This window comes from Schistocerca serialis, chromosome 4 (assembly GCF_023864345.2).
Source record: "Schistocerca serialis cubense isolate TAMUIC-IGC-003099 chromosome 4, iqSchSeri2.2, whole genome shotgun sequence".
NCBI lineage: Eukaryota > Metazoa > Arthropoda > Insecta > Orthoptera > Acrididae > Schistocerca > Schistocerca serialis.
The window spans coordinates 322,724,397-322,739,856 of NC_064641.1; the positions used below are offsets into that span (position 1 = coordinate 322,724,397).

Below are 15,460 nucleotides of genomic sequence, written 5' to 3' on the forward strand. Positions count from 1 at the left end.
TTAGCCTCCCGAGATTTTTCTACGCGTATTTAGCAAAATTTTTCTTCATTGGGTTTCATAAAAATGAAGCAATATAACTCAAATGAACTATAATTATAGAAGCTGAAGAAATATAGTGGGTAGCACATATGCCTAGTAAACAGGAGATAGTAGGGCAAGTCCCAGAATTGCCAATTGTTTTAGCTCACACCTCAGCCGGTCTTCATTTCCCCCTTCCTAAATCGTCATTATTTCCGAGGTTCTCTCATACTGGAGTAGCACCCAAGCTTTGTACGTAATGGGGAAATACTGCCTGTACCTCTAGGATAAGTGATCTGATAGAATTACATTTGCCTGGAGACTGAGTGTCAGCTTTATCTTCGATATTGTTGGAAGCTGAAGTGATTAATTAAAATTCGTGCCAACGCCAGAATTTGAACCTTAGTCCCCTGCTGTCCATTACCCCACCCTCGAATTGTGGGTATAACGCATTTACTCTCAACGTCACATCCCTAACACAAAATTCATGTTTATCTTCCCATTCTTAAATCGTCAGTGGAGGGAAATTCAAAATTGGCTCAGGAGTGAATTGAAGTTTCTTTTATAGAGGACACTCGACTATGGTGGTCCATGTAGCTGTGTTGGACACATTGCCAGGGTGCTGCAGTAAACAGCACATCTACTTTGTAAGTAGGAAACTCAGGCTCAAGTCGCAGCTTTGGCTCAAATTTAAATTCATTACTTCAGCTTTAATTCTTATCAAAGATAAAGTTGGGACTCAATACGTCTCCAGGAAAATGTAATTCCATCAGGTCAATAAATGAACTATGTTGATGACAAATATTGCACAAAACTAATTAAATACTGTATAAGTGAATAAATGTCGTTAATCATAAAATACTATTCAACAAAATAACTCGACCAGTGAAGAGTGTAGAATCGTCTGTTAATGTGACAAACATATTCTTCAGCAAGACATGAAATGGAGATACGAAATTATGAAGAAATTTCTATGTTGTATCTCATGATCGCCGTACAACAGGGAAATGACATCTTGACATGTTCAGACAAAACGTAAAAGAAAGAAGTAGATACATTAGAATTTGGAGGAGCAGGATGGTAAGTTTTATGGTGACTGAGAAAGTACGTAGTGAAAGAAAAGATTAAATAAAAAAAGTCTGTCTACGGAATACAGTCTCATTTCTCCAAAGATGATGGAGTCAAAAATCCGATAAAAGCCTCTTTGGAACACAATGTAAAATCAGGTCAAGAAGCTAGTCCACTAGTAACACGAAATGCTGTTAGCTGCAAAATAAACAGATCTGCTATGACGTACGTTTTTTAAACTATGTATTCCTTTTATTCTTAATATCGTTTGTGTAAAAAGCATTTTTTTTCCTTTTGTCAATATTCCCATGTAATATTATTTTTCTGTAATCACAATAATAATATAACCAGAAACTAAACTTAGTGAAGTTCATAACGGTTAAAATCCTTTTCATTGAACTACATGTTTATTTATGTTCAACTGTATTATATAAATTATACTCCATATAAGAAGTAGGCTGCTGATCAAGTGCAACTATACATCGGTATGAAGATAGGACCAAAATAACTTTCACATGATACGCCACTGCCAAGTAACATAGCTCGATGAAACTCTGGCCATACGTAGAACGAAATGCTAGAATACAAAACAGAAGGTAACTGAAAAAAAGCACGCAATGAAACGAACAAGAAAGACGATTTTTATTCAAATACAATAAGCAGACTGAAGCCATCGCTATTCATGATAATCCCATGAATAGTAGAAACGGCAGGACATGGCTCTAATTAGGAAGTGTGATCACCAAGGAATGGCAATACATGCTCGGAACTTATTTTCGGCTTTAGCCAGCTTTCCGTAACCATACGAATTGAGGTTCAGTACTTCCTGTTAGCGCCTGGAGCTCTGGTTCTTTCCCCACACAGCTACGACAATTTACATCCAAAACGTTCTCCCATGCCCGTCACAGGGTTAGTTACACGTTATTGTGGTAGAGGGGACCATTCCTCCACTATTTCGGCTGACAACTTCTGCACGATCGTTGGTGCATACGGGCGATTTGCCGCACATCCCCCAAACGCATCCCACACTTCTGAGATTGGATTTTAGTCCGAGAAAGTGGCAAGCCACTCCATTCACCGAATATCCGGTCCTTCCAAGAGCTCCTCCACTAGCATTGTCCGATACGGACATGCATTGTTATCCAGAAAAATGAAGTCGGGCCCTAAAAAGACACACATGACGAAGGAGTACCAAGTCACAATAATGAGTAATTTGTTTTCAAGGATCTGGAGGTCAGTACGCCCATGTAACATTGTGCCCCCACAGCATCACACTTACACCACGAAAATTATAATCTTCGAAAATGTTCCTGGGTGCGCTACGCGTTCCCATCTCTTGCTATATAATGGTGCGTATTGCACCCAGGAACACAATGGAACACGCTGCTGTTGTGCCCAGAAGACGGTGTTATAGTGATATACCACCTGCGATGACTCCACAGGCGCCGGCCGCTGTGGCTGAGCGGTTCTAGGCACTTCAGTCTGGAACCGCGCGACCACTACGGTCGCAGGTTCGAATCCTGCCTCGGGCATGGATGTGTGTGATGTCCTTAGGTTTAAGTAGTTCTAAGTTCTAGGGGCCTGATGATCTCAGATGTTAAGTGCCGTAGTGCTCAGAGCCATTTGAACCATTTTGTTCTCCATTGGCGTGACACGGATGTCGGTCGCGTCAGGGACGTCTTCTTTTTTACACAGTAAATATTTTTTACTAAACCGTCGAACAGTTATAAAATATGGACGATGTCGATGAGCTAATTGTCTCTTCTGTGACTATTGTTTATGTGATAATTGAGTAGTTCCCTGGTTACCTGGTTTTCTATAATTTCCATAAGACTGCTGCAAATATCATTCGAGAGATTTATCCCAGGCGTGGAAAATAACGCAGCGGGAATGACGCGGAAGATATTTGGCATTCGGTACATCAGAAAGCGAATTTTCTCAATGATTTTCCCCAATACTGCGTTACAAAACAGCGTTTTACACGTCAACGTGGAATGAACCCCAACACCAGCCAGCTTAATACCAAAACATGTATGCTGTGCTACAAGGGTGCGGCGGATGATAACCAAAAGTGTCCTGCTATGAAAGGAAATGGCGCTCCAGAATCACTCCTGACTGTCATCTACGGAAAATTTCTACCCATCGTTTAATTACTGTGATACCGGACGCTGGTGAAGCCATGCCAGCTGGGACACACCACGAAGAAATTATCCTAATGGGACGGAAATCGATAGATTTCATGTACGTGTACAGATAAACAAATGATTACAATTTCATTATAACTGGTTGATTTATTCAAGTGAAATAGATCCACAAATAGAGGAAGTCAGTAACACGTTGGTCCACTTCTGGCCCTTATGCAATCTGTTTTCCGGCTTGCGGTTGACCGAAAGGGTTGCTGGATGTCCTCTGGGATACCGTGCCAAATTCTCTTCAATTGGTCCACACGATCGTCAAAATACCGAGCTTGTTGCAGGGCCCTGCCCATAACGCCCTAACTTTGGGGAGAGATCCGGCGACCTTGCTCTCCAAGAATGGGCTAGTCAAACACGAGGACAAGCAGTAGAAACTGTCGCAGTGTGTGGTTAAACATTATCTTGCTGAAATATAAGCCCACGATGGCCTGCCAAGAACGCCGATAGAACGGGGCGTAGAATGATTTCATCGTAGTGCTGTGCTATAAGGGTGAAGCAGATGATAACTAAAAGTGTCTTGCTGTGAAAGGAAATGGCACGCCACCATCACTCCTGACTGTCTGCCCGAGTAGAGGGTGATACTCAGGTTTGTACCCCACCACTGTCCGGTGCGTCCACAGACAGGTCTTCGTTGAACATCGGGACTTATTAAGAAGCATAACTCATCACTGAAGACAATTCTACCTCAGTCAATGAGATCCAACGCTGGAGGCGTCTCTCGAGACAGTCCAGACAGTGGTAGGATAACAACCTGATTGTCGCCTGCTTTACGGTCCAACAACCAGGAGTGGTGCTTTGCGTAGCCACTTCTTTTCGAACCTTTGGTTGTCAACCGCGTCGTCCCTACGGGTTAGCAGAAAGTGCAAAATGGCTAAGCGAGAATCTCTAGAGGATAAAGAATCATGAACACCATAGGGAGATAAGGATGCTGCCGACAGAAAAATTAAAGTGATCTTCGTAGGAAAGAGATGCATATGTATGAATGTAAAGAACTGAGACGGCAAACCAGTACTAAGGAAAGAAGGGAAAGCTGAAATGTGCAAGCCACAGATGATCAGATGGGATATACGGTACTGTGAGAAGAATTTGACATAGCACTGAATTCTCAAAGCGAAAACAAAGCCGCTGGGATAAGCGAAATTCCCTCAGGACTGCTGAAATCCTTGGCACAGGCAGCCATCAGAAAATCTTCTTTTACATTTTTTCTTCTCAACAGTCTTCTGAAAGATTTGCTGCAGGCCGCCACGAATTCCTCTCCTGTGCCAACCTCTTCATCTCAGAGTAGCACTTGCAACCAACGTCCTCAATTATTTGGTGGATGTATTCTAATCTCTGTCTTCCTCCACAGGTTTTGCCCTCTACAGCTCCCTCTAGTGATATGGAAGTCACTCCCTCATGTCCTAACAGATATCCTATCATCATGTCCCTTCTCCTTATAAGTGTTTTCCACATATTCGTTTCCTCTCCAGTTCTACGGACAACCTACTCATTCCTTACCTTACCAGTCCCCCCATTTTCAACATTCGTCTTAGCACTACATCTCAGTGCTTCGTTTGTCCTGTGTTACGGTTTTACCGCAGTCCATGTTTCACTACCACAGAATGGTTTAACCTAGACGTACATTGTCGGAACTTTCTTCCTCAAATTAAGGCCTACATTTTATGTAGACTTCCCTTGCCAAGGAAAGCCCATTTTGCCATTGCTCCGCCCGTCATTGGTTACTTTACTGCCTAGGTAGCAGAATTCCTGAACTTCATCTACTTCGTGACCATCAATTCTGATGTTAAGTTTCTAGCTGTTCTCATTTCTGCTACTTCTCATAACTTTCGTCTTCCTTCGATTTACTCTCAGTCCATATTCTGTACTGAATAGATTGTTCATTCCATTCAGCAGATCATGTAATTCTTTTTCATTTTCATTCGGGACAGCAATGTCACCAGCGAATAGTGTCATTGATATCCTTTCGACTCTAATTTTAATTCCGCTCCTAAAACTTTCTTTTATGTCTTCCATGTACAGACTGAACAATATGGGCGAAAAACTACATATATTCCATACATCATTTTAAATTCGAGCATTTTGTTCTTGGTTGTCCACACTTACTACTGCCTCTTGGCTCATGTACGTATTGTATATTACCCACCTCTCCCTAGAGCTTACACCTATTGTTCTCAGCATTTCAAACATTTTGCACGATTTTACATTGTCCAACTTTTTTCCAGGACAACAATTCCCGTGAACGTGCCTTGATTTTTCTTTGGTTTTGCTCCCATCATCACTCGCCTGGTAACAATAGCCTCTCTGGCGCATTGAGCTTTGCTAAAGCCAAACTGATCGTCAACGGCAAATCCTCAATTTGCCTATCTGTTCTTTGTATATTATTCTTGTCAGAAACTTGGATGCATGAGCTGATAAACTGATTGCGCGATAATTTTCACACTTTTCAGCTCTGTCAGTCTTCGGAATTGTGTGACTGATATTTTTCGAAAAGTCAGATAGCATGTCGCCAGACTTATTCATTCCACTCACCAACATGTATAGTCGTTCAGTTGCCAGTTCCCCCAGCGAGTTTCGAAATTCTGATGGAATGTTATTTATCCCTTCTGCCTTATTTGATCGTAAGTCATCCAAAACACTTTTAAAATATGATTCTAATACTGGATATCCTGTCTCTTCTAAATCGACTTCTGCTACTTCTTCTATTATATCAGACAAATCTTCCCCCTCATAGAAACTTCAAATAAATTTTTTCCACATATCCGCTCTCTCCGCTGTACTTAACAGTGGAATTCCCGGTCACTTTTAATGTCACTGAAGGTTGTTTCGAATTTCCTGTATGCTGAGTCTGTCCTTCACACCATCATTTCTTTTTCGAGTTCTTCACATTTATCATGAAGCCATTTAGTCTTAGCTTTCCTGAACTTCCTATTTTTTTCATTCCTCGGCAACTTGTATTTCTGTATTCCCAAGTTTCCCAGAAAATTTTTGTACTTCCACCTTTCATCGATAAACTGAAATATTTCTTCTGTTACCCGTGGTTTCTTCGCAGTTACCTTCCTTGTACCTATGTTTTTCGTCCTGATTTCCGTGATGGCCCTTTTTAGAGACGTCCATTCCTCTTCGACTACACTGTCCGCAGAGCTGTTCTTGATAACTGTATCTGCAACCTTAGAGAACATCAAGCGTATCTCATTATTCCTCAGAACGTCTATGTCTGTTGATTATTCCTGACTAATCTCTTAAGCTTCAGCCTACTCTTCATCACTATTAAAGTGTGGTCTGAGTCTATATCTGCTCCTGGGTACGCCTTACAATCCAGTATCTGACATCGGAATCTCTGTCCGTTCATGACTTAATCTAACGGAAATCTTGAATTGTCATCCGCCCTTTTCCGAGTACACCTCCTCCTCCTGTGATTCATGAACGGAGTATTTGCGATTAGTAGCTGCAATTTATTACAGAATTCTATTAGTCTTCCTCGTCTCCCATTCCTTGTCCCAAGCCTATATTCCCCTTTACCTTTTTCTTCCACTCCTTCTCCCTGGTTTGCTGTAGATTCTGATAAGAACAACCCTATCACTTAACTGTTCACAGTAATGCACTCTCTGTTCTACATTTCTGTTAATAATGAATCCTACTCTCGTTATAACATTTTCTGCTGCTGTTGATATTACCCTATACTCATCTGACCAGAGATCTTTGTCGTCTTTATTTTTCACTTCACTGACCCCTACTATATCTAGATTGAGTATTTGCATTTCCCTTTTAAGATTTTCTAATTTCGGTACCACGTTCAAGCCTCTGACATTCCACGCCTCGACTCGTAGAAGGTTATCCTTTCGTCGATCATTCAATCTTTTTGTCATGGTCACCTCCCTGTTGGCAGTCCCCTCCCGGAGATCCTAATGGGAGGATTATTCCGGAATCTTTTGCCTATGGAGGGATGATCATTACACTTTTTCTTCAATTACAGGCCACATGTAGTGTGGATAAACGTTACGTTTTTTATTGCCTTCAGCATCCTCACGCCGCTAATCATTACCGATTCTTCCGCCTTTAGGGGTAGTTTCCCACCCCATAGACATGAGAGTGCCCTGAACATCTGTCCGCTCCTCCGCCCTCTATGACAAAGCCGTTGGCCAGAAGTTCTCTCCCGCCAATGGTGGTTATTATTCAAAATTCATGTAGTGGCGGTATTCAAACCCTGGACCGTGCACATTTTGACTATTAATCAAAGACGCTAACCATAAAGCTAACGTGAAAAATATACAACACGGGGGAAATACCATGAGACTCAAAAAGAACGTAATATCTCCTATTCGAAAGAAAGTATATGCTAACAGATGTGAATGTTACCAAAGTATCAGTATACCAAGTCATGTGCGTACCTGTGTTTACAACTTTTATAGATTTAGGGATAGTTTTTGAAATTGTTGATTGGAACACACATTATATCTCAGAACGTTTCTTTCGGTCATCAGTCTTCTGACATGCTGACCCGCTACGAATTCCTCTCCCGTGCCAGCCTCTTTATCGAAGAGTAGAACTTGAAACCTACGTTCTCAATTATTTGTTGGATAAATTCCAATCTTTGTCTTCCCTTAACAGATATACTATCATCCTGTCCTTTCTTCTTGTCAGTGTTTTCTGTATATTTCTTCCTCTACCATTCTTCACATAATCTTCTGATTCCTTACCTAATTTTTACGTTGTTCTACTAAATCGGGATCTGAGTGTACGCCTAACAGTGGCTCTGAGCACTATGGGACTTAACTACTGAGGTCATCAGCCCCCTAGAACCTAGAACTACTTAAAGCTAACTAACCTAAGGGCATCACACACATCCATGCCCGAGGCTGGATTCGAACCTACGACCGTAGCGGTCGCGCGGTTCCAGACTGTAGCGCCTAGAACCGCTCAGCCATTCCGGACGGCTACGCCTAACAATACAGTGTCTCATTTCGCAATCTCTACTTGACCATGGTGTAATCTAACTGTAATCTTCCGTATCTCTCGGCGTTTTGAAACTATGTCTCCTTCTCTTGTGATTTTTGAACAGGGTATTTGCTATTATTAGCTGAAATATATTGAAGAAGTCAATTAGTCTTTCTCCTCTCTCATTTCTAGCACCAAGCCCATATTCTCCCGTCATGCTTTCTTCTCTTCGTTCCGCTATAAACACATTCCAGTGCCCTGTGACTATTAGATTCTCACCTCCCTTTATGTTTATTACCCTTCAATATCCTCATACTCTGTCTCTTCATCTTCGACTTGCTACGTCTACATGTAGAGCTGAATTGTGGTAGAAAGGTAACAGGGGTGAAACGCTGGGAACGAAAGGTTATATACAACTTGTACAGAAACCAGACAGCGTTACAATAGACAAAGGGCTTGAAATTAAAGCGGTGGTAGGGAAGGGAGTGAACAGGATATTAGTGTATTCACAATGTTATTGAATCTGTACATTCAACAAGCAATAAAGTAAGACATTGTAAAATTTGGAGAAGGAATCAAAGTTCAGGAGAAAGAAATAAAAATAATGAAGTTCGTCGATAACACTGTAATTATGTTGACAAAAAATGACTTTGAGGCGCAGTTAAAAAGAATGGAAAATATCTTGAATGGAAAATATCTTGAATGGAGAATATAAGATGAAAATTAACAAAATCAAAACAACTGTAATGGAACGTAGCCGATTTAAATCAGATGATGCTCAGGGAATTGTATTAGGCAATGGGACACTAAAAGTGGTAGTTGAGTTTCGCGTACTGGGCAGTAAGATAAATGATGATGGCCGAAGTAGAACGGATATAATATGTACACTGGTGGTGTCAAGAAAACGGTTTCTGAAGAACAGAAATTTGTTAACATGGAATTGAAATTTAAGTGGTAGGAAGCTTTTTCTGTAAGCATTTGTCTGCAGTTTAGGCTTCTATGGAGACGTTTGCTATACGCCGTTCAGACAAGAGGAGAATAGAAGCTTTTGAAATGTTGTGGTACAGAAGGTAGCTGAAGATTATATAGGCAGACTACATAAGGTATAAGGGAGTGCTGAATATAGTCGGGGAGAAATGAAATTTGTAACATAACTTGAGTAGAACAATGGACCAGTTGATAGGACACGATCACAGAGAAAAAGGAATCGTCAGTTTAAAACTAGATGAAATTATGTGGTTGTGTGAGGGGAGGGGGGCGAGGGGAGGTAAAATTTTGCAGAGGGAGACCAAGAAACGAGTACAGCAAGCAAGGTCAAATGGATATGGGTCGTAGTAGTTATTCGGAGATGAAGGGGATTTCGAGCGATGGAGTAGTCTGGAGAGCTGTATCAGACCAATCCTCGGACTGACGGCCTCCACAACAACAGCAACAATAGCAGTGACTTCCTAACACTTACTTAAATAATAAAAGACCTATAAAATGTTGATAATTTATGACTGTATAGTCTCGCTGCGAAAAATATAATCTCCTCTGACTCTATAATCGGAACTGGTTATACAACGACGAACCTTCGACTGCGGTTCCCACAGTCATTGACAACTGGTAGTCTTTTTTGCCTTCTCTGCCCCTAATAGTAGAGTGGGCATTGCGAATTTAGACTCATTGTACATTCAGAGTATTTTGAGACAAATAGCTGGAGAGCTAGCAGTGTACCAGGTGGGCGACCGTGACCTATCGTTACGATCATCGTCTAACAACGTAAAGAGTGACAAAACAGCTTCCCAGTCTACGTGCTCTGCACGTTATCCACTACAAGCCTCATATTAGAAATACGGTCTATTTTGCCAACCTAATTAAGCATCTGCTTATTGGATTGTGTAATTTTATTGTTAGTTTTAATGTGGTCTGGTTCTTCACCCTCACTGTCATCAAAGGCTGGATAGATCTGTTCCCCAATTGTGAGGAGCTGTTCAAACACACTCTGACGTCGTCTTATTTTTTTGAGACGGACAGTAATTGAATCGGGCGCACGGTGTTGCGATACAGAGGTAATTACATCCAAGCATAGCTAGCCTATTATTTATGGAGAACGTTGGAGAGATCTGAATGGTGGACTGACAAACAGACTATTTCTTTCAACATTTCAGTAGTTTCTATGAGCACTTCACGACAACGGCTGAGATTGAAGGAAACGACGCCTTGCCCTTGGCCGGCCGCTGTGGCCGAGCGGTTCTAGACGCTTCAGTCCGGAACCGTGCTGCTGCGGTGGCAGGTTCAAATCCCGCCTCAGTCATGGATGTGTGTAATGTCCTTAGGTTAGTTAGGTTTAAGTAGTTCTAAGTCTAGGGGACTGATGACCTCAGATGTTAAGTCCCACAGTGCTTAGAGCCATTTGAACCTTGCTCTTGTTTTACGTTTTCGTCTGCTGGAAATCCAATGGCTATTTCAGACAAAGTGTACGCAGAAAAGCGACGAATCGATATCTGCAAGCATTCGGGCACCACTGCACTGGTCGAACACGCATTGTTCTAAGGAGAATGCTGCAGCAGTCCCGGAAAATCAAAACTAGTAATAAGAATTGAACCACCTGGAAAATGCCTTCCGTGAGATTGGCTACAACAAATAACGAAAAACGCAAGTAATTTCAAGAGGTATCCTCGAGCATAATACCGCCGAGAAGTAGAGTAAAATGCTTGCATTTTCGTCATTCTCTTGTTCAGTTAGAGGAAAGATTAACCAAATCCTGTAGTTGATCTTCTGGTCCCAGTTAAAATACGTCAAATCAAGACGCCCGTGAAAAACAGTGTAGACCTCAGCGCTACTGGCGTTTACGAAAATTGTGTTAATGTGAGCATTATTACCTCGGGCAGTCTGTGTGCACCGTAGAACAGCACTTGACTAAACTTGAGACGTGCCGACGACAGCATTACCCGTAAAAATAGGCAGTAGCTGAACATGAACAGAAAATTTATCAAATTCCATTCTGTGACAGACATTTCCTCACATAGCGCAATGGTTTCTGCCATGGGTATTTATAGAAGCTACAGAGAACAAAATATCTGATGACCTCGTCAATAAAGATGGCGATTTACGGCTGGGTACAGTGTGAAACCTTGTTGAAGAGAGTTTGAAGCTCGCGCTCCAGATGTGGGTCTTATACGGCGTGGGTTGAGCACCAGTAATACCGCAGCCGGTATCATGGTTGTATAACGTCGAGCGAGGTCAGTAGCTACATGGCAATCACAAACCGCTAACGGCTAAAGAGCACTAGGCCTAAAGCTCGTGAATGTGTAGAATGTGTAACCTCTTGATGCTGCTGGCAGCCTGAGGAGATTCCATTGCCTGGGGAAATCGAACCAAATGATTAACTTGTGTCAGTTTTATGTGACTACAGACCAGCCGTGGAATCATCCTTACATTGCGGAGACAGACGTGCAGTGCATAATCGTGACTGAACACCTCGCCAGGGACACACCAGTTACTGAGCTTTTGTTACCCAGTGTCACTACACCGTTTCTGCTGTCGATGGAATTTCAACCATAGCATTCACAATGATGTTGCTCATGCAGTAGAATCCCTCCCCTTCTAAGACGTTGGAATCTGGGATGGTAAAGGGGACAGATCTGTAACTCAAAATATATTCCAGATTTGGTTTTGTTATTTTCTTGTTTCCTACAAACAAAAATGTAACGTGAATGAATTTTTAATAACATTTGCAGGTAATGCTGGTGTAACAACTAATACGCAGAGATAGAAATAACTCACTGTACCGGGAGAAACTGTCAAGAACCACCGTGGAGAAGATGGTTTCATCTGCCTGGAGCTCCTTTTCACAAGCAGAACTTCGCAGTGCGCACCAGTACGCCAAGCAATATGTAACGAGTTAGCGTTCCATTGGCCTCTTACCTGTCCTGCAGGTACCCGAAGATGTAGTTGCCGATGAGGCCGCCCACGCCCAGGAGCACGAGTGCCAGCGTTGCGTAGTAGTCCCTGTCGCAGACCAGCTCCCACTGAAACAGTAAGAGGCAGAACACCGAAGTTACTACGTGAGAGGGTAAGCGAAAGGTTTAGTGGTTGCTAAAGTGAAAATGAGAAAACATTAGTCACTGATATAATACAAAACATAAATGTGGAACTGCACCGTCGAGAGGCAACTAATCGTGCTGAGTTTGGGAATATGTACCAGTTAACTTTATTATTATTTGACTCCACTGTCTGCCTAATCTTCGTAAAAGTTAGCATCCCTAACCTTTCCTCAAAAATGTAGATTAAATTGCACACCACCAGCAACAAAGTCCTTTTGATGACAAACCCAAGTGATTCCAAGATACAGCCAATTAAAAACACAACAAGCAACAGTTAAGCAGCAAACCTGGTTTAACCCGAAGAAAAAGTGTTCCTGTTGGTTGCGTCTTTACTACTCTACTCAGCTCAACTGATTTACTTCTTCAGTCGTGTACATGACTAGACACCGTTGTGCCGGAAGTTTGTTTATCTGTTTTAGTTGTTTTTGAGTCTTGAGTATGTGATTTGGTTTGATGCGGCCCGCCACGAATTCCTCTCCTGTGCAAACCTTTTAATCTCAGGGTAACACTTTCAACCGACGTCCTCAACTATTTGCAGGATGTATTCCAGTCTCTGTCTTCCTCTACGATTTTTGGGTCTACAGCTCCCTCTACTACCATGAAATTCACTCCCGATGTCTTAACAGATGTCCTATCATCCTGTCCCTTCTCCTTTTGCATATATTCCTTTCCTCTGTGATTATGCGCAGAACCTCCTCATTCCTGACCTTATCAGTCCACCCGGTTTTCCACATTCGCCTGTAGCACCAAATCTCAAATTGTTCGAATGCCTTCTGCTCCGGTTTTCCAGTAGTCCATGTTTCATAATCATACCCTGCTGCGTTCCAAACGTACATTCTCATTCACTTTACCCTCAAATTAAGGTCTACGCTTGAGACTAGTAGACTTCCCTTGGCCAGAAATGATCTTCTTGGCAGTGCTACTCTGCTTTAGATGTCTCTCTTGCTCCGTCCGTCATTTGTTATCATGCAGTCTAGATAGCAGTATTCCTTAAACTCGTCTACTTCACGACCATCAGATCTGATGTTAAGTTTCTCGCTGTTCTCATTATTGCTACTTCTCATTACTTCCATCTCTCTTCGATTAACTCTCAGTCCATATTCTGCACTCATTAGGCCGTTCATTCCATTCAGCAGATCCTGAAATCCTTCTTCATTTTCACTCAGGGCAGCAATGTCATCAGCCAATCGTATTGATGTCGTTTCAACTTGAATGTCAATAAAATACGCGAAACATTTTTTCCATCATTGTTTCTTCCACGTACAGACTCAACAATAGGGGTGAAAGACTACATCCCTGTCTCACATCCATTTTATTCCAGGCACATCGTTCTTCGTGTCCACTCTTATTATTCCCTCTTGGATCTTGTACTTACTTTATCTAACCCCCCTGCCTCTTTCTCTATTTAGCTTACCTCCAATTTTCTCTGAATTTCGAATATCTCGCACCATTTGATATTGTCGAACGCTTTTTCCAGGTCGACAAATCATAAGAAGGTGCCTTGATTTTTTTTTTTTTTTTTTTTTTTTTAGTTTTGCTTCCATTCTCAACCGCATGGTCAAAACGGCCTCTCTCGTGCCTTTACCTTTTCCAAAGCCAAACTGATCGTCAAGTAACACATCCTCAATTTTCTTTTCGGTTCTTCTTTGTATTATTCTAGTCAGCAACTTAGATACACGAGCTTTTAAGCTGATTGGGCGATAATTCTCGCACTTATCAGCTCTTGCAGTCTTCGGAATTTGTGGATGATGTTTTTCCGAAAGGCAGATGGTATGTAGGCTGACTCATACATTCCACACATCAACGTGAATAATCGTTCTATTGCTAGTCTCTTCTGACCGAATGTTATCCATCCCTTCTGCCTTGTTTGATCGTAAACCCTCCAAAGCTCTCTTAAATTCTAATACTGGATCCCCTACCTCTGCTAAATCGGCTCCCGTTTCTTCTTCTATCCACTCACATCTTGCCGGCCGAAGTGGCCGTGCGGTTAAAGGCGCTGCAGTCTGGAACCGCAAGACCGCTACGGTCGCAGGTTCGAATCCTGCCTTGGGCATGGATGTGTGTGATGTCCTTAGGTTAGTTAGGTTTAAGTAGTTCTAAGATCTAGGGGACTGATGACCACAGCAGTTAAGTCCCATAGTGCTCAGAGCCATTTTGAACCACTCACATCTTCCACTCATAGAGACAATGAATGTATTCTTTCCACCCGTCCGCTCTCTCCTCTGCATTTAACAGTGGAATTTCCGTTGTACTCTTTCTTACCACCTTTGCTTTTAATTTCACCGAAGTGTATTTTGACTTTCCTATATGCTGAGTCACATTTTTCATTCGTTCGTCTTAACTTCACTGCAGTTCTTATTTATTCATTCATCAGCGGCTTGTATTTCTATATTCCTGCATTTCCCTGGAAATTTTTGTACTTCCTCCTTCAGTCGATCGACTTAAGTATTTCTTCTGTACCAATGGTTTCTTTAGCAGTTACCTTCTTTGTCCTAATGCTTCTCTTTCCAACTTCCATGATAGCCGCTTTTAGAGATGGCTATTTCTCTTCAGCTGCGCTGTCCACTGAGCTATTCTTTATTGCTGTATCAGCAACCTTAGAGAACTTCAAGCGAAACTCGTCATTCCTCAGTACTTTCGTATTCCACTTCTTTGCGTATTGATTCTTCCTGACTCATCTCTTAAACTTGAGCCTACTCTTCATCACACCATATTGTGATCAGAGTCTACATCTGCTTCTGGGTGTCCAGTATCTGCTTTCGGAATCTCTGTCCGACCAAGATGTAACTAACTGAAATCTTGAGGTACCACCCACCCTTTTCCAAGTGTATCTCTTCGTCTTGTGATTCTTGAACAGATTATTCGCTATTACTAGCTGAAATTTATTATAGAACTCAATTACTCTTTCTCATTCCACGTCCCAAGCCCATATTCTCCCGTAACATTTTCTTCCACTACTTCGACTGCAACTGCATTCCCTTATCCCATTGCTATTTGATTTTCATCTACCTTTACGCACTGTATTAATCATTGAAAATCCTCGTATTCCTTCTCTATCTATTCATCTTCAGCTTCCGATATGTACCTGATGTATCGTTGTCTGTGTTGGTTTCCTGTCGATTCTGATAAGAACACCCCTATCACTGAACTGTTCAC

At 41.9% G+C, this 15,460-nt stretch overlaps 1 protein-coding gene across 1 annotated transcript in view; it reads right to left on the reverse strand.

Moving 5' to 3' along the window:
- Window positions 1-15,460, reverse strand: part of LOC126474434 (beta-alanine transporter-like) — a gene marked incomplete at its 5' end in the record, with an annotated part of 833,602 nt that overhangs the window by 367,851 nt on the left and 450,291 nt on the right. Inside the window, one exon of the mRNA XM_050101905.1 lies at window positions 12,126-12,229. Coding sequence (XP_049957862.1) covers window positions 12,126-12,229 — 104 coding nt within the window. The remainder of the gene's footprint in view (window positions 1-12,125; window positions 12,230-15,460) is intronic.